This window comes from Trichomycterus rosablanca, chromosome 4, assembly GCF_030014385.1.
Source record: "Trichomycterus rosablanca isolate fTriRos1 chromosome 4, fTriRos1.hap1, whole genome shotgun sequence".
Lineage (NCBI taxonomy): Eukaryota > Metazoa > Chordata > Actinopteri > Siluriformes > Trichomycteridae > Trichomycterus > Trichomycterus rosablanca.
The window spans coordinates 2,463,416-2,487,320 of NC_085991.1; the positions used below are offsets into that span (position 1 = coordinate 2,463,416).

General features: G+C 43.8%; 1 protein-coding gene across 1 annotated transcript in view; it reads right to left on the minus strand.

Annotated features, from left to right (window-relative positions):
* Positions 1-20,924: 20,924 nt before the first annotated feature.
* Positions 20,925-23,905, minus strand: part of epha4a (eph receptor A4a) — a 52,497-nt gene continuing 49,516 nt past the window's right edge. Inside the window, exons 17-18 of the mRNA XM_062993794.1 lie at positions 22,453-23,277; positions 20,925-21,738 (exon numbers count right to left, since the gene is read on the minus strand). Coding sequence (XP_062849864.1) covers positions 23,163-23,277 — 115 coding nt within the window. The 3' untranslated portion in view covers positions 20,925-21,738; positions 22,453-23,162. The remainder of the gene's footprint in view (positions 21,739-22,452; positions 23,278-23,905) is intronic.

The following is a 23,905-nucleotide window of genomic DNA, read 5'->3' on the forward strand; positions in this document are numbered from 1 at the left end:
TTTTCCACCATACTATCTTCTGTTTAAAGATAATGGCTCTCGCTGTGGTTTGGTGGATTCCCAGAGTCCTACAAATACGGCTTCAGCGCCTTCTCCTGAAACTAGAAGGGAGTGTCCTGGATTTCAGAGTGTGCCTGTGGGTCAAGTCAAAAGAACACTGGTGAGGTAGACTCTCAGAAGAAACCTAAAAGTGTGATGGATACACCTAACTTTCCACTGAAATTCTGCTATTTAAAGATAATGGTGCTCGCTGTGGTTTGGTGGAGTCCCAGAGTCCTACAGAAACAGTTTCCTGAAATTAGAAGCCGCTCTCCCGGATTTCGGAGTGTGCCTGTGGGTCAAGTCAATAGAACACTCATGAGATAGACAGTCAGCAGAATTCCAGTGGGAAGGCGGGGTTTTTTTCACCATACTTTCTTCTATTTAAAGATAATAGCTCTCGCTGTGGATTGGTGGAGTCCCAGAGTCCTACAAATACGGCTTCAGCGCCTTCTCCTGAAATTAGAAGGAAGAGTTCTGGATTTCGGAGTGTGCATGTGGGTCAAGTCAAAAGCTGGGAAGCTGAGCGTATCCATTACACTTGTAGGTTTCTTCTGTTTGACAGTAAAGGCTCTTGCTGTGGTTCAGTGGACTCCCACGCTCCTAAAAAACATGAACTTGTGTGATGGAAAATATTTGTCAAGAATTAAGAATTAGAAAGGGTGTCCCAATACTTTTGACCATATATTGTATTTCTAAAACTCTGAGAGTCCACCTTAGATGTCCAGGTGCCTCCATAAACGCTGGACGAGGTTCCGGTCAGGCGACCGTGAACGGAAGTCCTCTGTTTCTCAAAGCTTAGATTTTTGCAGGGGAGCATTTTCACCAGCGTCCTCAAACTTTTGGCTCCCACTGAACATCCTGGATCTTCAGCATCCCTCTGCTGAAGCCGCGCGTCTCTCAGCTCGTCGGCTGCGTGTCCGGTGCGGGAGGTGACGACCTTACCTCGCGCCCCGTGCCGCTCTGGGAGGAGATGAAAGCGGGAGCGTCCGGAGCTGCCGCCATTAGCCGAGCAATCAGGGGTGAGTCTGGTCAGGCTTTTTGCAGGTGTGTGTGTGTGTGTGTATGTGTGTGTGTGTGAGAGAGATGCATAACCCCCTACACACACACACACACACACACACACACACACACACAATCAGACTGAATTTCAGAACCCCTGTATGTCTGAAACAGAAATATCTGGCAACAACATGTACTTGAACACACACACTTCCTTTTGCTGCTTTAACAGTCCCGCTCTGCACTAGATTTCCGAGTACTATATAGTGTTCAATCAGGGTTCCAATTCCTCCCAAAGATGCTGGTTATGAGGATGCTGGTTATCAGCGCTCCGGAGTAGGTGCTCCCTCTGCTCCGGGGTCCATATACAGACCGCTTTACATCATTTTACCTGATTTTAAGCATCACACGGTTGGTTTAGGCTCGAGTGCAGGCCCCCCCCCCCCCCCCCCAACACACACACCTTTTTTGCTGCTTTAACAGTCCCACTCCGCACTAAACTTCCAAGCACCATAGAGTGTTATAAGATCAGCGTTCCAATTAATCCCAAAGATGCTGGTTATGAGGATGTTGGTTATCAGCGCTGCGGAGTAGGTGCTCCCTCTGCTCTGGGGTCCATAGACAGCGCACTTTACATCATTTTACCTGACTTTGAGCATCACATTGAGCATGACTTCCCCCCACCACATACACACACCTTGTTTGCTGCTTTAACAGTCTCACTCCACACTAGATTTCCCAGCACCATATAGTGTTCAATCCATGGATGGTTGTGTGTCTTGTCTTGGGTGTGTGACTGAACTGAGATTCAAACCCTGGATCCCCAGATCTGAGCAGTAGTGAGTCCGGGGCATCTGGGTTCCATCAGTGCTTCTGACTGAACTTTGGCTTGTTCTCCACCTGTCTGTGAGAGGTTCCTGCAGGTATGTTTCCTTCCAGCTTTCAGCACATAGAACGTGTGTGAGCGAGGGAGTAGATTGGTGAGATAGATCGGAACCCTGACCAGGGTGTTTTCCTGCCCAGGGTTTCCGGGTGGTGCCTGATCCCCTTTGACTCTGACCAGGATGAATAAGTGACGAGTGGTTGAGGAATCCTCAGAGAATAGCGTAATCCTCCATAAATCCAGGTTGCTAGCTCGTGGTCAGGCTTGTCCAGAATGGGCGTCGTACATCCATCAGAGGTCACCAGAGTGCACAGGGGGAATTAGGCATATCTAAATCAACTGAACATCATTTCCAGAGGTGTGTGAGGTCTGTCAAACCCAGATTAGCATGTAAATGAGCGCCATCATGCCGCTAGCTCCGCCTAATACCCGAGATAAGCACAGAACCACCTCGTGGGACTTGTAGCATCGTTAAGCCGTAGTCAGACTACAAACGCAGACGCGGCGCTCAGTAAAAGAGCGGGAGATTGACAGCATTACTGTACTGAGCAATTAAACCCCCCCATCACCACCCCGCGGCCCACACCGCGGCCCCCGCCTAATCCAGACATGACAGCTTTATTATCCGTCTGGATGCGCCGGGAATATGAAAGAGGAAATAATTGCTCTCATGATGCTTATTTTCTTTTTCCTTCCCCGTCAAACCTCCACGCATCGCCGTGCAGACGCGGGTGTCTGAAGCGGACCATTAAGCGCGTTTCAAAGCGTAAATATCTCCGCTAAACAAGCCGGCGGCATCGAACGGCGTCGATGTCTTCATTTCCACTCGAATCAAAGCCGGGCTCTGTGTTAACGGGATTTTAATCATTGTGTGATCATTGACAACCTTTTCACTCTATACATGCTGCTCTGAGGGGATGAACCTCAGCTGTGAAGTACGGTGGAGGGAGCATCATGACCAGCTATCACAGTATCTTCTGTCATTATATAATGTTACAGTATGATAACGTGGAAACTCTTCGTCACCTGAACCCTAACAGGATCTTCTGACGCCGCACTACAACGATCCAAAACACAGAATATAACTGAGGTTTCAAACTATGAAGTGAAAAAAAATAATGAGGAAAATGACAGGATGATTAAAGATTCTTTTAAAGGTGCAGATTTGTTAAGAGACAGAAAACAAAACAGAAAAGCTGCTGCTAAGTTGACAGGACAGTCCAGTGATGTGCAGATGACCCTTCGTGTCCAGTTCTGTTGAAACCCGAAACCCTAGCAATTACACAAGAAGTATAATAATAATAATAATAATAATAATAATAATAATAATAATAATAATAATAATAATAATAATACAAATAATAATAATAATAATAATAATAATAAATAATATTTTTTAAATAAATAATAATAATAATATTTTTAAATAATAATAATAATAATAAATTATATTTTTAATTAATAATAATAATAATAATAATAATAACAAAAATTACAATAATAATATTAATAATATAAACAATCATAATAATGATAACAAATAATAATAATATATTATATAAATAATAACAATAAAACAATTAATAATAACAATATTAATAATAATATAAACAATATAATTATTATAAATAATAATACTAAAATAAATGACAATAAAAATAAAAAGAACATAAATAATAATTAAAAAATAATTACAATAATAATATTATTAAACAGTAATATAATAATATTAATAATAAAATAATAATATTAATAATAATAACAGTAATAAAAATGATAACAATATTATTATTATTAACAGTTACAATAATAATAATAATAATATATTATATAAATAATAACAATAAAATATTAATATTAATAATAATAATAATATGAATAATAATAATAATTACATCAGTATTTACAATAATAATAATAATAATAATAATAATAATAATATAAATAATATAAATAATATAAATATAATAAGAGTAATAACAATAATAATAAAAATAATAATGATAATGATAATGATAATGATAATGATAATGATAATGATAATGATAATGATAATAATAATAATAATAATAATAATGGAGGTGGGGGGATCTGCATCTTGTCTTGGTTGTGTTACTTCATTGTTCCCAGTAATTCCGTGGAAGCCGGACCCACCACAACCCTGACTAAATCAGTGATAAAACAGACTGAATGAATGAATGAAGATAACTTGGTATCTGTAAATAGTAAAAAGCACAAATGTAATGTAAGTTTAACGTGTATGTATCGTACTGTATGAATGTGTAAGACTGCGTCACATCCGGGTTCTGCTAAAAGTTGGCAACCCGAGCAGCTAAACTGGAGGTGCTGAGTGATGATTTAGGTCAGGTGACACGACAGATCCGGTCAGGTCAACCATAATGCCGCCGCCCGCCACTATAAAACACGTCCGTTTGTGAAACCCTCCTGATCTATTCTGATCTTTGTCACTAAAACGTGGACCGAAGCCCAAATCCACGCTGGTCTGCATCTCGTTTTGGTTTCTGCTGTTTATCATTTCATGCCGTCCTACCTACAGTACCGGGTCGTTTTCGATTCGCCGTGGCGGCGTCCTCAGAACGAACCATGCGGAACCGAGGCTGCTGTGATGGGAAAGCACCGGCGCAGTTATTAGGATTGACTGTTGGAGTCTCTCGTTCTCTCTCCATTATGGGAGATGAGCACGGTGTAATGACTTTTTAAAGTGTGTGTGTGTGTGTGTGTGTGAGTGTAGAACAATGGTATGTGTAGTCTGGAAAATGAACCTTTGTGATCAACAGTGCAGAGAAATTAATTAGGCTTAATGAAAGTCATGCGGCGTAGCGTCCTGCCCGAGCGTCTCGCCCGTCTGCTCTATCCGCTTACATCCTCTCTGTACGCTTACAGCGCCGGCCAGATGTGGGACGCAACTAAAAGCTTCATTATAGTCCTCACGTCCATTTTTATATGGAATAACCACCATGTTCACTCAGTAGCGGCTCTCAGGTCCACAGCACAGCTTTAGGTGGGATGTGATCACTGACGTTCCTCCTGACTTCCATCATTCCCGTGTTCGCCGAGTCTGTTTGATATTATGAAGTAACAAATGACGTTAGCTACAGACGTCTAGAGTTTTTTTTTTTTTTTTTTACTATTTTCTTCTATCAGGTCACCGACTGTCCTGGGTCTCCTTCATTTAGAGCTACGAGCTCACGCTGTGGTTCGATAAAGTCCTCGATGTTTGAATAAAGCTTTGTCATACTATACTATAGTAAACATTAATAAATAAACAAATAAATAATAAAAATAAACTTAAAAAATATCAATAATAATAATAATTACCCTTAAAAATATCAATAATAATAACTATATCAATAATATAATAAATAATAAATAATAATATAATAATAAATACATATATAATAATACTAATATCAATAATAATAATAATAATAAAAATAATAATATTATTAACAATAATAATAATGATAACCTTTAAAAATAAATAAAATAAAATAATAAGAATAACAAAAATAATATTAATATGATAATAATAATAAACAAATGAATAAATATAAAATTATAATAATGATGATGATGATGATAATAATAATAATAATAATAAATATAAAATAATAATAATAATGATGATAATAATAATAATAAATAAATATAAAATAATAATAATGATGATAATAATAATAATAATGATAATAATAGTAATAATGATAATAATAAATAAATAAGTAAATATAAAATAATAATAATAATAATGATAATAAAATAATAGTAATAGTAATAAGTAAATAAATATATAATAATAATAATAATAGTAATAATAATAATAATAATAATAATAATAATAATAATAAAATAATAGTAATAGTAATAAATAAATAAATATAAAAGAATAATAATATTAATAAAATAATAATAATAATAATAAAATAGTAATAGTAATAAATAAATAAATATCTAAATAAATCTAAAATAATAATAATGATAATGATTAATAATAATAATAATAATAATAATAATAATAATAATAATAATAATTAATAATAATAATAATAATAATAATAATAACAATTGGTGTCCTGGCTGGGATGTATCATTTCCTCTGGAACTCCGTTAGTAGTATCATGTATAGTGTTCCTGTAGAATATATAAGCAAACTGTCTGACTTTGGTCGCAGGTTCGAGATTCCACAGAGCTGGATCATATACAACCTTGTTTCTTTTTTTAGGTTAATTAAAAAGCTGTTTTGTGAAATGTGTGGTCAGCTGGACTAAACTCTCTTGCTGGTCAGGTGTCCTTCACTCGAAAAGCCAGAAACAAAAACTCATTATGGCAGACAGACAATGAAGAATCTACAATAGATCATGTGATCACACTCGAGATCTTTCATCAGGTCGCTGGCCTTCCTGCCCCGGGGCCGAACACTGACACGCGGGTCGGGTTTTTGGGTACGGATGGTTGGTACACCTGATCGACCGCGTGGACAGCTGAAGCGTTCTGCCCAGCGTTCAGGGCAGCGAGCGGGACTAAAACAAAGAGCACTGTTTGGGTTCGGTCTCCGGAGCGGTGGTACGCCTCAGTGCTCGCTGTAGGTTGGGTTACAGCACGTTCACTCATCGGGGGAAACGAAATCGATGCAATTCTACAAAATAAATGAAATATAGGCCAGAGTTGTACCTAATACGTGTCTGTGTATGTTCACTGATGGAGCTTCGATAGGAGAAGCGCTCGCAGGTCAGGCGTCCACATACTTTAGGCCATATACAGTGGGGCTAAAAAGTATTTAGTCAGCCACTGATTGTGCAAGTTCTCCAACTTAGAAAGATGAGAGAGGTCTGTAATTTTCATCATAGGTACACTTCAACTATGAGAGACAAAATGAGAAAAAAAAATACAGGAAATCACATTGTAGGACTTTTAAAGAATTTATTTGTAAATTATGGTGGAAAATAAGTATTTGGTCACCCACAAACAAGCAAGATTTCTGGCTCTCACAGACCTGTAACTTCTTCTTTAAGAAGCTTTTCTGTCCTCCACCAGTTACCTGTATTAATGGCACCTGTTTGACCTCGTTATCTGTATAAAAGACACCTGTCCACAACCTCAAACAGTCAGACTCCAAACTCAACCATGGCCAAGACCAAAGAGCTGTCGAAGGACACCAGGAAGAAAATTGTAGACCTGCACCAGGCTGGGAAGAGTGAATCTACAATAGGCAAGCAGATTGGTGTGAATAAATCAACTGTGGGAGCAATTGTAAGAAAATGGAAGACATACAAGACCATTGATAATCTCCCTTGGGGTCAAGATCTCATCCCGTGGGGTCAAAATGATCATGAGAACGGTGAGCAAAAATCCCAGAACTACACGGAGGGACCTGATGAATGACCTGCAGAGAGCTGGGACCAAAGTAACAAAGGCTACCATCAGTAACACACTACGCCGAGAGGGACTCAAATCCTGCAGCGCCAGGCGTGTCCCCCTGCTTAAGCCAGTACATGTCCAGGCCCGTCTGAAGTTTGCCAGAGAGCATATGGATGATCCAGAAGAGGATCGGGAGAATATCATGTGGTCAGATGAAACCAAAATGGAACTTTTTGGTAAAAACTCAACTCGTCGTGTTTGGAGGCTGAGTTGCATCCCATGAACACCATACCTACTGTGAAGCATGGGGGTGGAAACATCATGCTTTGGGGCTGTTTTTCTGCAAAGGGAACAGGACGACTGATCCGTGTTAAGGGAAGAATGAACGGGGCCATGTATCGTGAGATTTTAAGCCAAAACCTCCTTCCATCAGTGAGAGCATTGAAGATGGAACGTGGCTGGGTCTTCCAGCATGACAATGATCCCAAACACACCGCTCGGGCATCGAAGGAGTGGCTCCGTAAAAAGCATTTCAAGGTCCTGGAGTGGCCTAGCCAGTCTCCAGACCTCAACCCCATAGAAAATTTGTGGAGTCCGTGTTGCAAAGCGACAGCCCCAAAACATCACTGCTCTAGAGGAGATCTGCATGGAGGAATGGGCCAAAATACCAGCTACAGTGTGTGCAAACCTGGTGAAGACTTACAGGAAACGTTTGACCTCTGTCATTGCCAACAAAGGTTATGTTACAAAGTATTGAGTTGAACTTTTGTTATTGACCAAATACTTATTTTCCACCATAATTTACAAATAAATTCTTTAAAAATCCTACAACGTGATTTCCTGGATTTTTTTTTTCTCATTTTGTCTCTCATAGTTGAAGTGTAGCTATGATGAAAATTACAGACCTCTCTCATCTTTCTAAGTAGGAGAACTTGCACAATCAGTGGCTGACTAAATACTTTTTGGCCCCACTGTAGTATATATACACTGATCAGCCATAACATTAAAACCACCTCCTTGTTTCTACACTCACTGTCCATTTTATCAGCTCCACTTACCATATAGAAGCACTTTGTAGTTCTACAATTACTGACTGTAGTCCATCTGTTTCTCTACATACTTTTTTATCCTGCTGACCATTGAGGAACAGGGTGAAAGGGGGCTAACAAAGTATGTAGAGAAACAGACGGACTACAGTCAGTAATTGTAGAACTACAAAGTGCTTCTATATGGTAAGTGGAGCTGATAAAATGGACAGTGAGTGTAGAAACAGGGAGGTGGTTTTAATGTTATGGCTGATCGGTGTATATACGTTATAAAACGACAATAAAATCTGCAAAATAAAGTCGGAATTGTTCAGACGTTGTGCTAATGAAGTTAAAAGCTGGGTTACCCTTCCACGCGTGTTAACAACGTGCAGGTCAGTACCAAGCTAGATTATTAGATTGGTTTTGGCTGACGCTCTTGTCCCCAAACTTTAGGATATGACCCCCCCGTTTCACAGTTCGTTTTGCAGACGTTGTGTATGTCGAGCGCCCGGCCAGGTCGGTGGACCTGTGAGACTCGAACCGGGGTCTCGGCAACAGACCAGCAACACGGATATGCCATGTCGTACCTATTTTGTAATTTAGGGAGGCATGTAGGGTACCAGACAGAATTACGGGGGGGTCCTGGGTACCTCCTGATGCCCTGTCCAGGGTGCGGTACTACCTTGCGTCCAACATTGTTATGTGATTTCGGACCAATTATGACAAATTTTAAATAGGAGCCAAATTGTTGGGCACTTTTGCTCCCTCCATCACAACCAATCGGTAAAGTTGGTGACTCTGCCAGGGGTCCAAACTCCTTTTGGGGCATTTATTATACATAGTTTGGCGCATGGCTCAACATAACAACCAGTAGAGGTCGCCAGAAATCGCATTTATACAAACTGGGACGATGGGGCGGCACAGTGGCTCACCTCACAGCAAGAAGGTCCTGGGTTCGATTCCCAGGAAGAGCAGTCTGGGTCCTTTCTGTGTGGTTTGCATGTTCTCCCTGTGTCTGGGTGCTCCGGTTTCCTTCCACAGTCTAAAGATGTGTAGTCAGGTTGTGTGTGTGTGTGCCCTGTGACAGACTGCTGACCTGTCTGGGGTGTTTCCTACCTTTCGCCCCATGAACTGCACCCACAGCGACCCTGACCAGGATAAAGCAGTGATAAAACAGACAGAAATAAATGAATGAATTACCGCTAGATGTTCCGAGTGCCGTTCTGATGCGTGTTAGCATGGCAGATGGGCGTATAAATGCCGACCGTCTATCGGCAGGTCGTCCAACCGCGAGCTCTCATCTGTCCGGCGAAGAGGGCCGAGGTCAAAGGTCACAGCTGGCATAATTACCTTTGTGTACCTGCACAAAGCCTCATTCTGCACCCGAGACCCTTTTTAACGTCCGACTCTGGGGTATAGTGAGCGCAGCGGTGTCGCCCGTTCGGTTTACCTCCTCAGGTAGCTCGTTGCGGTGAACCGTGACCTCCCGAGGCCCCACACACACACACACACACACACACACACACACACACATACACACACACCTCGTCACTGCCATCAATCCATCAAGCATCAGTCGCTGCTTACAAAGAGCCAATCAGACGTCTTTCGGCACGACGCAGGATAACAGGATACGTTCCCTCTCTCGGCCGGACCGCACGGCGTTCCGCGTGACCGGGTTTCCTAATCCCGCTCGTCCCGCCGCGCACCCGAACCGCCCTCGAGCCTCGAGTGGATCCAGAATCACCAGTTCTCTTCCGCTCGGGCAGAAAAGCCACGCTGGCAGAGTCTTAATCCGGCGGCTCAATGGCACTGATGGGCCGGTTTCACGCCCGCCGCCTCACCGGGATCACGCCGGGCCGACATGAAAGGGGTGCCGCGGGGGTTCAGCGCCGCCACAATCCCCAATTTCGGGCGTCCTTTAGCAGCTCTCAGATGAAGAGGATCCAGCTGTCAGCCCTTGACGGGCTTTTCAGCACATCCGTGTGAGGTGTGTACGAGCGCGTGTACGAGTGCGTTTGCGCCTCTGTGTGTGTGTTTCATGTACCTCTGATACACGGCCAAGGGTATCACATACAGTCCACTTCTTCAGACCTGGGGCAACAGTTTAGGGAAGGACCTTTCCCATTCCAGCATAAAGCAAGTCATACTGTGTTCCAGTTTGTCTAGTTTGTTCTGCAGGATCTGCACAGCGATCTCACCCCAATTCCTCCGAACACCTTTGGGATGAATTGGAACGCCGAGATCAAGTTGGAGCTTCATCCTGGTCAGGGTTCCGGTGGGTGCAAGGAACACCCTGGACAGGTTGCCAGTGCATCATAGGACACACACACACACACACACACACACACAGCAATTTCAGTATCTCCAATCAACCTGACTGCATGTCCGAAGGAAACCCACACATACACAAGGAGAACATGCAAAACTCTACACAGAAAGGACCCAAACCTGAACAGCTCCGCTTGGGAATCGAACCCATGACCCTCTTGCTGTGACGTGACAGTGCTACCCCAGATATTTCACGACTATAGGGCAGTCGTAGCTCACTGGTCAAGATAACTGAGTAATCAGAAGGTTGCCCGTTCAACCCCACCACCAACAGGTTGCCAACGTTGGGCCCCTGAGCAAGGCCCTTAACCCTCACAGCAAGAAGGTTCGATTCCCAGGTGGAGTGGTCCAGGTCCTTTTTGTGTGGAGTTTGCACCCTGACCCAAACCTGAACCGCTCCACTTGGGAATCGAACCCAGGACCTTCTTGCTGTGACGTGACAGTGCTACCCACCACACCAGTGCGCTCAGCTTTTGATATTTCCCAACTATAGGGCAGCGGTAGCTCATTGGCTCATTGGTTAAGGTACTGAAGTAATCGGAAGGTTGTCGGTTCAACCTCACCACCAACAGGTTGCCGACGTTGGGCCCCTGAGCAAGGCCCTTAACCTTCAATTGCTCAAATCGTAGTTAGTTGTAGTTGTAAGTCTCTTTGGATAAACAGGGCAGGAGTAGCTTAGTGGTTAAGGAACAGGACTAGTCATCAAAATGTTGCTGGTTCAAGCCCCACATCTGCCAGCTTGCCACTGTTGGGCCCCTGAGCAAGGCCCTTAACCCTCAATTGCTCAAATCGTATTCAGTCATAGTTGTAAGCCGTTTTGGATGAACAGGGAACAGGACTAGTAATCAAAACGTCGCTGGTTCAAGCCCCACATCTGGGACCGCAACACCTTGATTACTCAATAAATGATCCTTGAATGGTTCAACTGTTCATGAAGTCGATCGGTTCTCATCTCCCCGGGGAATCGGAACCCCCTCCGAGTCGCCGTCCTCCCTCGTTTCTCCCAATCAAAGAGGAGCTAATCCACGATAAGCTCATTACATCGTCCACGTCTCCGTCTCTAAACCAGCTCCTCCGGTCAGGTCTGAAATCATGGATCCACGCGAGGTGCGACCCCGTGGAAACAGATCCGCGCTGTCCACCGCCGCTACGTATGGAAGGTAGCTCTGGCGTAATTAATTCCGTACGGCGGTCGGGTCAGCGATAACAAAAGGAATAAAACCCCCTCGTCTATTTTACTTTTCCGCTCAATTGCAGCCGTGAGCTGATCCGCCCCGAGCTCATCCAACCGTCCAGATTTAAAGAGACACCGAGACGACTCCGGGTCCGAAACCCCCTCACCTTCGCGTCCACGGTTGCCGTGGGAACGCCTGAAGACATCCGCGAGGGGCATTCAGATGAAGACGGCGTCCCCGAACGTGGACGAGGGGATCTCTTTCTTCTCCGATTGAGCCGGTCAGCACACATTGGGGTACGGATGAGCGCGTGAAAAAGGCCCCCCGCCGTCACCCCGTGTATCGGGAGCTGAGGAGATTAGCGGATTCTTTTGGCAGGGTTAATCTGGGCATGGAGAAGGGAACAATGGCCTCCAAAAAGAAAAGGAGCGGGGAGGAGAAGAACGGATTTGGTCGAATCCCTTCCATTCACTCCTGACGTTTCTGTCTCGTTTGCTCATCCGCCCGGAAAATGCACAAGTCAGCATTTATTAAGTGAGATTATTAAACCCGTCCTGGTAGTTTAGACCCGCGTGCAAATTTGCTAACATTGCTACTCTCCCCAGGAGTGGCCATCATGCAAAGATCACACCAAGAGCACAGTGAACGATTCCTTTCGGCTGCTCCTGTTAGCCGTTGATTCGGCCCAGTTCTTACCCTGGATGCCCTTCCTGATGCAACCCTACTGTTACTATCCGAGCTTGGGACCTGCACTGAGAGCGCACTGATGTGTCCCCACAATGACTAGGTTCACAAACACAACCAAAAGTATTCGGACGCCTGATCGTGAGCTTGTCGGACGTCCCATTTCAAAAACAAATCCTGTTAAAATAGAACAAGCTCAATGTGATCTATTCAGCTACAACAACAGATGCTCTTCTGAGAAGGCTTCTCACAAGACTGTGGGAATTTGTGCCCTTTCGGTCAAAATATGATGGCATTTGTATGGCTGGGCAAGAAAGCTTCGATTGACGTTCCTGTATAGTCCTGTCTCTATGACACACTGGAACAGGAAAGGTCCTTCCCTAAACTGTTGCTGCACAGTAACAGAGTTTTTCCTCTACACTAGATGACCAAAAGTATTCGGACGCCTGACCGTGAGCTTGTCGGACGTCCCTAAGTGATCTATTCAGCTAGAACAACGGCCGCTCCTCTGAGAAGGCTTCCCACAAGACTTTGGAGTATGTCTGTGGGAATTTGTGCTGTAACAGAAAAGGACCTTCCCTAAACTGTTGCTGCACAGTAACAGAGTCTTTCCTCTTTATCAAAACTACATTATATGACCAAAAGTATTTGGATGCCTGACCGTGAGCTTGTTGATTTTTTCCAGCTAGAACAACAGACGCTCTTCTGAGCAGGCTTCTCAGGAGACTCTGAAGTACGTCTGTGGGAATTTGTGCCCATTCAGTTTATTTCAAAACAGGATTTGTACGGCTGGGCACTGATGTTGATGCCTTTATGGCCAAAAGTATTCGGACGCCTGACCGTGAGCTTGTTGGACATCCCTGTGTGATCTTTTCCAGCTAGAACAGCAGCCGCTCTTCTGAGCAGGATTCTCAGGAGTCTCTGAAGTACGTCTGTGGGAATTTGTGCCCATTCAATCAAAGGATTAGACATGTGTTGTGGCTGGAACACATAAATCATATCATCCACATACTTTTGTCCTGTTCCTAGCAGTGTGGCTCTTTGTACTTTTTGTCCAAAAGAGGATTTGCAGGGGCGGACTGGTGAACATTTGTAAACAAATAGTCTGTCCTGGTTCCTGATGTTTGTAGAGAGGCAGAGCCATATCATGATGCTCCCACCACCACACTTCACAGGTGGCTGAGGGGTTTTAGGATCTTATGTGACAATTTTTACTCTCCAAACATAAAAAAACAAGAGTAGAAGTGTAAAGAGAGAGTGTAGGAGAGTGAGCAAGAGTGTGTGTGTGTGTGTGTGTGTGTGTGTGAGTGTGTGTGAGAGAGAGAGAGTGCCGGTGCCAGGACGTCATAACAAATCCGCCGAGCGAATGCACACTGTGTCTAACGTGGTTAAAAGGATCAGATCTTCAAAGCGCCCGACCCCACACCCACGCGGCTGCGTTTCGGCCTCACGGTGCTCGGACCCCGGCGTCATAGGGTGCAGCTGTCTGCACGGCTGTGCCGCGCTGCCACTTCCAGCGCGTGCGCCCGGGATGGCATGCAAACGAGACGCTTCCCTCCGGGTGTCGGGTTCGTTTTGGCCGCCGCCGAATCATTTGCGTCTCTTCGCGGCCCATCGGCAAATACGTCGGATTTGAATACATGACCGCAACTTTGTGGGTCAACGTTTGCACGGTGGTTTATTTTTTTGGGATGTCCTCTTCTCGACTAGGACGCCGTCTCGGCCGTACCGCGGACCATATGCGGACCCACGCCAGGCGTCTGACAATCTGTTCGTCCTCCAGTGTTGTTTTCACCAGCCGTCGACGTTCCAGGATTTCGTATCATATGGAAAAACAGAAGGTCTGAGGGGTTCCATGATTTAGGGGGGATTCGGAAAGTGGATACTTCTATACTGTATACACACTGTATGGCCAAAAGTATCTGGACACCTAACTGTAAGCTCCATGCGTGTTACAGATACGTTGACGTCATTGGGTTTTTGTCCCCACTTCGCACCGCATTTAACAATCAAGAATCAAGAAGGAATCAAGAATCAAGTGGTGGAGTTTGAACCAGCAATCTTTTGATTCAAAGTATAGTACCTGGACTTAAATCTTAAAGCTTGAAGTTCAAAGTGGCCCCAGATTTGAACCAGGGACCTCTGGGTTGATGTCAGGGCTTGATGCAGTGGAACTCGTGCTGGAACGTTGGCGTCATTGGGTTTTCTCCTCTTTGGCAGGAGTGGTGGAGGAACACGTAGAGCGTAGTATGACTCTCCATACACAGTATGCGTCTGTGAGAGAATCCACCGCTGGCTTGAGTAAAGAATCATCCAGCGGCTTCACACTCATCAGAAAATTCGGGTGCTAGTCTGCACCTCTCCTCGGCCAACAAGTCACGTCACATCTCGCGACTTTATATTCAAATCCATCACTAACTGATTCTTTAGGGGCTTGCAGTTGCTACTATATACACACTAAAAGGCCAAAAGTGTCTGGACACCTGACCATGAGCTCCATGCATATTATAGACATGTTGATGTCTTCCTCCCCCCTACAAAGTTTGGTCAATAAAAAGCTTCATCGATATTAAAATTAGCCACAATTTTGGAAGGAGCGGTGGAGGAACACATAGAGCGTAGAATCCCTTTTCTTCGGGGCTGATGTTCTTTTTTTTTTCGGGGGGGGTCTGATGCTCTTCTTTTTGGGGTCTGATGCTCTTCTTTTTGGGGTCTGATGTTGCTTCTTTTTGGGGGGTCTGATGCTCTTCTTTTTGGGGTCTGATGTTGCTTATTTTTGGGGTCTGATGCTCTTCTTTTTGGGGTCTGATGTTGCTTCTTTTTGGGGTCTGATGCTCTTCTTTTTGTGGTCTGATCTCCTTTTTGGGGGCTCTGATGCCTTCCTTTTTGGGGTCTGATGTTGCTCCTTTTTGGGGGCTCTGATGCTCTTCTTTTTGGGGTCTGATCTCCTTTTTGGGGGCTCTGATGTTCTTCTTTTTGGGGTCTGATGTTCTTCTTTTTGGGGACTGATGTCCTTTTTGGGGGGTCTGATTTTTCTCCTTTTTGGATTCTGGAGGCCTCTTTTTGGGGGTCTGCTCTGGCAGTGTCGTACGCTTGCTCAGTGGTGATCATCCTGCCGAGAAGAGAACTAGATATGACTCACACTAAAAAAACGTGACCGTTCCACGCTGCATATTTTTGCTTGATAGTTCTCGGGGGGTCTGTTCTCTTTCCCTCTCTTTCTGTCTTTAATTGGTACGGTCGGGGAAAACGCCGGAACCGAACGCACGCCGCGTCTCAGCTCACAAAAGCCAGAATTCACCATCCGCAGCCGGAGCTAATGGATCACAGACGGCCCGGTAAAATCATACCTACCGGTGACACGGAAACGACACGCGGCGACACTAACCAGAGCAACGTGCGGACGGGGGGAAGCGGGAATGACGAAGAACAGACCACAGAATGGAAGTGGGGAGGAAAGAAACGGAGAAGTGGAGCAGCGGAATGAGAGAGCTGGCGGAGGAACAGACTAGCGCTTGTCTGGACGTTAAAATTCTTTGTTTATCGGACGTGCGCTTGTATACGTCGCAGCAGCTGTTGGAACCCGCGCCAACTCGTAATTGAACCCTCGGGCCGCGTTCCAATCAGTGTTCCATCCTCTGTGTTCCTGGCTTCATTCCGACAGGCCTCTTAAATCTGTTTATAAAGGTTTTAAATATTTAGTATCGTCCAGTGTTGCGTTACACCTTTTAAGCAACTGGAGCTCTTTTTCTTGTACGTCCTGACTGGAGACGGACAAAAGTATCGGGACGCCCTTTCTCACAGCTGTTAAATCAATACGGCTGTGCAGCAACAGTTTAAGGAAGGCCCTTTCCTGTTTGGTTTACAGTAACTCCAGCATCATGCACAAAGCCCTACTGAACAGCTTTGGGATGAACTGGAACCTCAACTGATACAACATGGGCTACAAATTCCCACAGACGTACTTTAAAGTCTTGTGAGAAGCTTTTCAAGCAAGCTCATGGTCAGGCGTCCAAATACTTTTGGTTACATAGCGTATATGGTCAGTTACACTGGTCACAGCTGTCATTCTTCTCTACAGGCACAAGTCTGTGGGAATTTGTGCCCTTGAGGTTAGGTGCTGATCGTAGTCGTTCTAATTCATCCCAAAACGTGCTCAATGGAGTTAGATTTGCTCAAGGGTCCAACAGTGGCCTCCTGGCATCAGTGGTGCTAACCAAGTGTCAAGCAGTGGGGTTTGAACCCTCAACGTTTTGATTAAAAGTATAGTACCTTATGTTTTGGGCCATTACTGCACATCTTAATGATAAAGCTTATCATTCAAAGGGGGCCTCAGATTTGAACCAGGGACCTCGGAGTTGATGTCAGAGCCCCAGGAGCTCCATGGAACAGTCGTCAGGAAGGGTGTCCACATACTTTCAGCAGATTTTTATGGCCTCCGATGTGAAGCACCACGCTGAACACAGACTGAAGTGAAGGGAGGCCAAAAGTATTGGCACGCCCCTTCTAATGATTGAATCTGTGTGTATAAGGGAATTCAAAGGAAAAGGAAATCAAGTGGGATGTCCAGCAGGCTCATGGTCACGGCCAAGAAAGGAGTGGTGTCAAGCAGTGGGGTTTGAACCCTCAACCTTGTGATTACGAGTATAGTATCTACAGTATAGTATAGTAAAATATGAGCATCTAAGAATTAAATGGGAGAACCGATCATGTGTGGCGCTCTTGAATAAGATGGCATCGGTGATGAGATCAGAAGCAGGAGACTCGACGAGACGCTCAGTGTGAAAATAAAATAATAAAAGATTATTCTCACTGAACGTCACTGTTCCTCTCTCTCTGTACGGGCGGGTACAGTCAGTGTGTGAGGGTGCCACTGTTGAGCAAACCTCATTATGTGTGCCATCCCTCAGTCATTAATCATACAGCAGAGCTCAGCGTGAGCTCACCGCCCGCAACAATCCCTGCAGTCACACTCTTTAACTTAGTGAACACGGCGGTAACCAAATCTCAGAGAACGCGGTGCACGGATGAAAGGACGGAATGTGACGCGGTCTGAGTTTGGTCAGATCGGTTTCCAAAACTGTTCTGGGCGCTCGGGTGTTGAGGTGGTAAATTGCACTGCACGCAATTTATGTGCAGTATATTGCAATACAGCATGCATGCACGTTTGGTTTCTGTTTAAGAAACCGGTCACTGATTTTGGCTTTTTCTTGTAATTTGTATGGCGCTTTGATGGTGCACTGATAAATTATGCTTACCCACTACTGCTGGGACCATAGGGTTCAAATCCCCAGAGGGGTCTGATGCCCTTCTTTTTGAGGTCTGATTTTTCTTCTTTTTGCGGTCTGATATCTTTCATTTTGGGTTCTAATGCCCTCCTTTTTGGGGGTCTGATGTCCTTCTTGTTGGAGTCTGATGACCTTTTTTGGGGGGGTCTAATGTTCTCCTTATTGGGGTCTAATGTTCTTCTTTTTGAATTCTGAAGCCCTTATTTGTTGGGTCTGATGTCATTCTTTTTAGGGTCTGATGTCCTTTTTGGGGGTCTGTTGTTCTTTTTGTGGTCTGATGTCCTCCTTTTTGGGGGTCTAATGTTCTTCTTTTTGAGGTCTGATGTCCTTCTTTTTGGAGTCTTATGACCTTGTTTTTGGGGTCTGATGCCCTTCTTTTTGGGGTTTGATTTTTCTTTTTGGATTCTGAAGCCCTCTTTTTGTGGGTCTGATGCCCTCCTTTTTGGGATGTGATGCCCTCTTTTTGTGGTCTGATGTCCTTCTTTTTGGTGTCTGATTTTTTCCTTATTGGGGTTTTGATGTTCTCTTTTGGGGTCAGATTTTTCTCCTTTTTGGATTTTGGAGCCCTCTTTTTTGGGGTCTAATGCCCTCCTTTTTGGGATGTGATGCCTTTCTTTTTGGGGGTCTGATGCCCTCCTTTTTGGGCTCTGATGTCTGTCCTTTTTTGAAGGTCCGGTGCCCTCTATTTTGGGGTCTGTTGTACTTCTTTTTAGAATCTAATATCCTTCTTTTTGTGGTATGATGTCCTTCTTTTTGGAGTCTAATGTCTCCTTCTTATTGGGGTCTGATGCCCTCCTTTTTAGAATCAAATATCCTCCTTTTTGGGGTCTGATGTTCTCCTTTATTTATTTGTATAATCCCGTCTGGTCTGAGGTTCCTTCTGAAGAACATTTCTGAATTTCTAAAGGACCAGGTTGACGTCTCGGCTCTTTTCAAACCGCACAGACGCACCGCCTCCCCGCCTCATTACCTAACCGCTAATTTCGGCGTCTTTCCCCGAGTTCAACTTTAAATTTCTTCTCACTTGTATTTTTTTTCTTCTTCTCACTTCCCCTCCGCACTGCGCCCAAACACATGCATAATGCATCTCCCTCATTAGAGTGATTGTGGAGGGAAGAAAAAAAAAAAGAAACACATTACCGGGCTCGCGCCGGGGCCTTTTCTGCTACTCCGAAAATTGCATTTTCTAGGGCTTTTTTCCTCGTTTATTTATCAAAGGCCTGGCGCACAATCAGCCATCCTGGCAGGCTGTGGGGAAACAGATGTTTACTGATTAAACGTGCCAGGGTGGCTGTATTACGACCCATTCAGCGCGGAGAAAGGACAGGAAAAGCTGAGGGGGAGGGAAAAAAAACGCGAGCTGAGGAAAAGCAGGCCAGTAATACCGTCTGATTGTCTCGATTGTTCTTCAGGAGAGAATCGCCCCTCCTCATCCCCTCCTCGTCCTTTTCATTTCAGATTTTGTGTGTTTCTACGTGCCAGGCAGCTTTTCCGCAAGCACTTGCCTCGAGTGCCGACAAGTAGGAGCGGATGAAGGGAACGAAACGGCGAATCAGGCCTCGGGAACGCCTACAAAATTTGGGTTTGGGTTCGGAGAGCCAGACGTGATCCAGCGGCGAGTTCATAAGGACGGTGAGAGAAACAGGCTGCGTCCCAAATCATACAAACAACATTTATATTTAATCCATTTAGCAAACGCTGTTTATCCAAAGCAACTTACACTTATGTCTGAATGCAACTAATCAATTGAAATATAAGGGCCATGCTCAGGGGCCCAGCAGTGGCTATGGTGGGGCTTGAACTGACAATATTCCGGTTACCAGTCCAGTCCAGTACCTTAACCACTGAGCTGCCGCTTCAAGAACCATAAACAACCATAAACAAGAATATAAGCGAGCACATTTACCTTCCATTTCAGTGGTCTGATGCCCTTTTTGGGGTCTGATTTCTCTTCTTTTTAGGGTCTGATGCTCATTTTTGGGGTCTGATGTTCTACTTTCTGGGGTCTGATGTTCTCTTTTTTTGGGGTCTGATGTTTTCCTTTTTGGGGTCTGGTGTCCCTCTTTTTGTGGTCTGATGCATTTTTGAAGAACATTACCCTAGCCCTCTAGCACTGGGAATCAGGATTTGAATCCTTAGCCGTGCTATTGACCTGTTGGGCGTCAACGTACTGATATAATATTCAAGGTCAGAGCTTGATAAAGACGATTCCATAAGTGTTTGGATTGGATTTGGATTGACACTAAAAGGGAATGATTCTTCTTTCTTTTTTTAGTCCATCTAATTTCTGCATTTCCTTTTGGGAGACCACTGTTCCATGTACTTTTGACTTGGATAATCAGGATGCACTATGGGAAGAAGGCGAGCCGGCGGAGGCAGTGTGATGCTTTGGGCAACGTTCTGCTGGGAAACCTCGGGTCCTGCAATCCATGTGGATGTTACTTTGACACGTACCACCTACCTAAGCATTGTTGCAGACCATGTTCACCCTTACATAAAAACAGTTCCCTGATGGCTGTGGCAGGATGATGCTCCCTGCCCCATAGCTAAAATGCTTCAGGAACGGTTTGAGGAGCACAAGAACCAGTTTGAGGTGTTGACTCGGCCTCCAAAATCCCCAGATCTCAATTTAATCGAGCATCTGTGGGACGTGCTGGACAGACAAGTCTGATCCATGGAGGCCACACCTCACAACTTACAGGAGTTAAAGGATCTGCCAGATACCAGAGCACACCTTCAGGGGTCTAGTGGAGTCCATGCCTTGACGGGTCAGGGACCAACACAATAATAGAAAGGTGGTCATAATGTTATGCCTCATCGGTGTAGAACTTATAAATAAACATTCCACTTAGTAGCTTTGCATACCGTTAGGATCTGTCAGCGTTCCCAGCAGTCGTTGATGCAATATTTGCATTTACATTTAGCTACAGTGAATACTATTCGAGCAATTGAGGGGTTGGGGCCCTGCTCAGGGGCCCAACAATGTCAACTTGCTGATGGTGGGGCTTGAACTTTATTTAGAAGTTGTCACAACTGAATTCCAATCAATAATCGTATTCAAAAATAAAAAATATATAAATAAATAAATGAATCTTTCAGTGACACACACTTGGCAATCGATCATTTATTTTCCTCACATTTTCTATTTTTTACAATTTACAAACTATATAAAAAAGACCATAAATAAATGAATGTTTTATTTACCTAAATACATTTCAAAATAAGTCAGATAGGAAGGAAGGAAGGAAGCTCTGACAGAACAGAGAGATGAAAATAAGCACGACGTTAATCTACGACTGGATTAACCGAGAAAAGAAAAAGCAAAACTAACTGGGTCGGATAGTTTGATTCCTTTAGAATGAACTAGGTTTAGAAAAGTTGGCACGTTACATTCTACAGATCTCCATCATCTCAGCGTCTCCAGATCCACCTCGCTTGCATATTTTCAAACAGTTTCTCAAAAAAAAGATGGAGCGCTTCGTAATCTAGCTATCATGCATCGTGAAATGAACCGAGAAAATGTTCCTGTATTAATAAACATTCCTGCAGTGAGTTTATTACGTCGTTCTCGGCGTGTTCCGAATCCCCGTGGGCTCGTGTTCGAGCAAACGTCTCCGGCACAGTTCAACGAAAGAAGATCCGTTCCATTCTGTAGTCCTTCTCAAAGTAAAAAAATACATCCTTCAAAGTACGAGAAGTCCGAAGCTATCGTAGAATCCATCGCCAGCATTCACAGAAGTCGAAAACAGACGAAAACGAGGAAGGAATCCCAACTCGGGTGCGCTCACGTGCTAGCGTCTCTGAGCTGGTTTTTATTGTTTACAATCTTCTGCCATTGGAAGCTTTTGTGCCGACAACCGTCCGTATCCAGAAGTGCCGCCCGGATATGCAGAACGTTCCGGAATCGCCCGTTCGTCCCTCCACGGTCACTATAAAGAGAAAAAACATTAAAGGTAAGATAAACTACAGATGAAACAGACTTGACTGTCATTGTAGTTATACAACAGGATATAGTAGGAGGATATTCCGCTAGCACACCAGCGCCGAGATTCTGAACTCCTCGGTGCGAAACTCTGCGTACCGGTCGGCTGGGCGCCAACTGTTGGCATAATTGGCAGTGTCTGCAGCAGACAAGGTTCTGCTAGGGCGGGATGACCGGACTATGTGGGTGGGGTCTTCAAACGCCGTGTAAGGACCCTGATTGGCAGATGGCAGATAGAGAGGCGCCTGTGCAGAATGCATGGGTGAAAAAAGGGGTCCGCTATGGGGGTTTCCCTATAGGTGAATGGGTGTGTGTGTGTGTGTGTCTGCCCTGTGATGGACTGGCGCCTTGCGCCCATTGAAAAGCTGGGATAGGCTCCAGCACCACCACCCCAATCCACAGGGCCCTGATTGGATAAGCGGTTGGATAAACTACAGCCACACTACCCATGTCAGGGTGTCTCTTCAATCTAATCTTGGTGAACAAACTAGAACGAAACTCATTTGAAGGTACGGTTATGTGTTTTAGTGTTTTATTTTATAAAGGTTGGGAGGAAAATCCGCCGCTGTTTCTCATTTTAAGCTCCATTAAACGACACAAATGTATCGCAGTAAGTTTCCCATTTAATACTAAGACACGAGAACAGAGGGATGGCGCTTACCTCGGTCCCGTCCGGCATCCAGGAGGCGAGGATTTCATGGCCGAGTGAGGAGACGGAGGAAAAACGAGAGCGATCGATGTAGCGAGGGTGAAAACGGGACGCGACCAGGCCGCGGAGACCAATATAGAAAAGAAAGAGAGAGAGGGAGAGAGAAAAAACTAGATCTGGAGTCTCTGGAGCAGCATTCTGTAATCCGACGGCGTGCTTACACAGCCGGCCGACTGGAGACGCATATTCCATTTCAAAGAGACGAGCCGGAGGAGCCGCAGGAGCCCCGACGCAGTCAGAAATCCCAGAAGCGAAGAATAAAGTGTCGTTTTCATGATGTTTTTAACCCGCCAGGTGGACGGAGTCACGATGAAACGGCCGAGGAGGCGAATCCAAAAAGTCCTACTTATTTACATACATACATACAGAAAAAGCAGATCCAACCAAACAGCCTTCTGGGAAACATAATCAGTATTTCACGACGCCACAATCCTCAGATCAAAACGTCCAAAAGTCGTCCAGGGAAAATAAAAAAGTGCTGAGCGGTCGAGTCGCTCTCCTTCTGCTTCGGTCCTTCGTCCTCGTTCACCGTTTTTCTCCTTCGATTCGTTTTAAAGTGCGCGGATGAGGTAAAAATGGATTTTCCTTTAAAAACAACAACAAAAAGAAATAAAAAAAGACCAAAAAAAAGTGAAAAAGTTCCTGTTTAAGTTTGTTTTTAATCAGACAGGAACCATCCTGTCCTGTATCTGCTGCATGTGGGACAGCATTCCCTGCACGCTGCTGAGGATCTTGTCCTGGTGCGTCGGTGTCGAGATGCCGATCCGTGACATGTCTCTGTTACAAACACATAAATAAATAAATAAATAAAATGTTAATAAAATTATTCACTAATTAATCTGACAATAAAGTAAAATATAGAAATACTGCATCCAAAACTTTAAACAAAAATCACACTATTAAATAAAAAAATAAATAAAAATGTTTATAAAATTATTCATTCATTAATTTAACAATAATGTAAAATATTTTTAGTAAAATAAAAAAAACTAAAATCTAAAACTAAAGCCGGACAAAAAATGGAAATACTGCATCTATTAATAAAAATATTAAATAAAAAATAAATTAAAATAAAAAAAAATCAGACAAGAATGTAAAATATTTCTAGTAAAAGAAAAAGTTGAACTAAAATCCAAAATTAAAAACAAAAATCAAACTATTAAATAAAAAATAAATATGTTTAAAAAATTATAAATAAATTAATTTAAAAAGAATGTAAAATATTTCTAGTAAAAGATAAAGTTGCACAAAAATCCAAAACTGAAGCTGCAAAAAAATAAAAATACTGCATCCAAAACTAAAAATAAATATCAAGGTAATAAATAAATAAATAACATGTTTAAAAAATAATAATTAATTACTTAATTAGACAAGAATGTAAAATATTTCTAATAAACTAAATTTG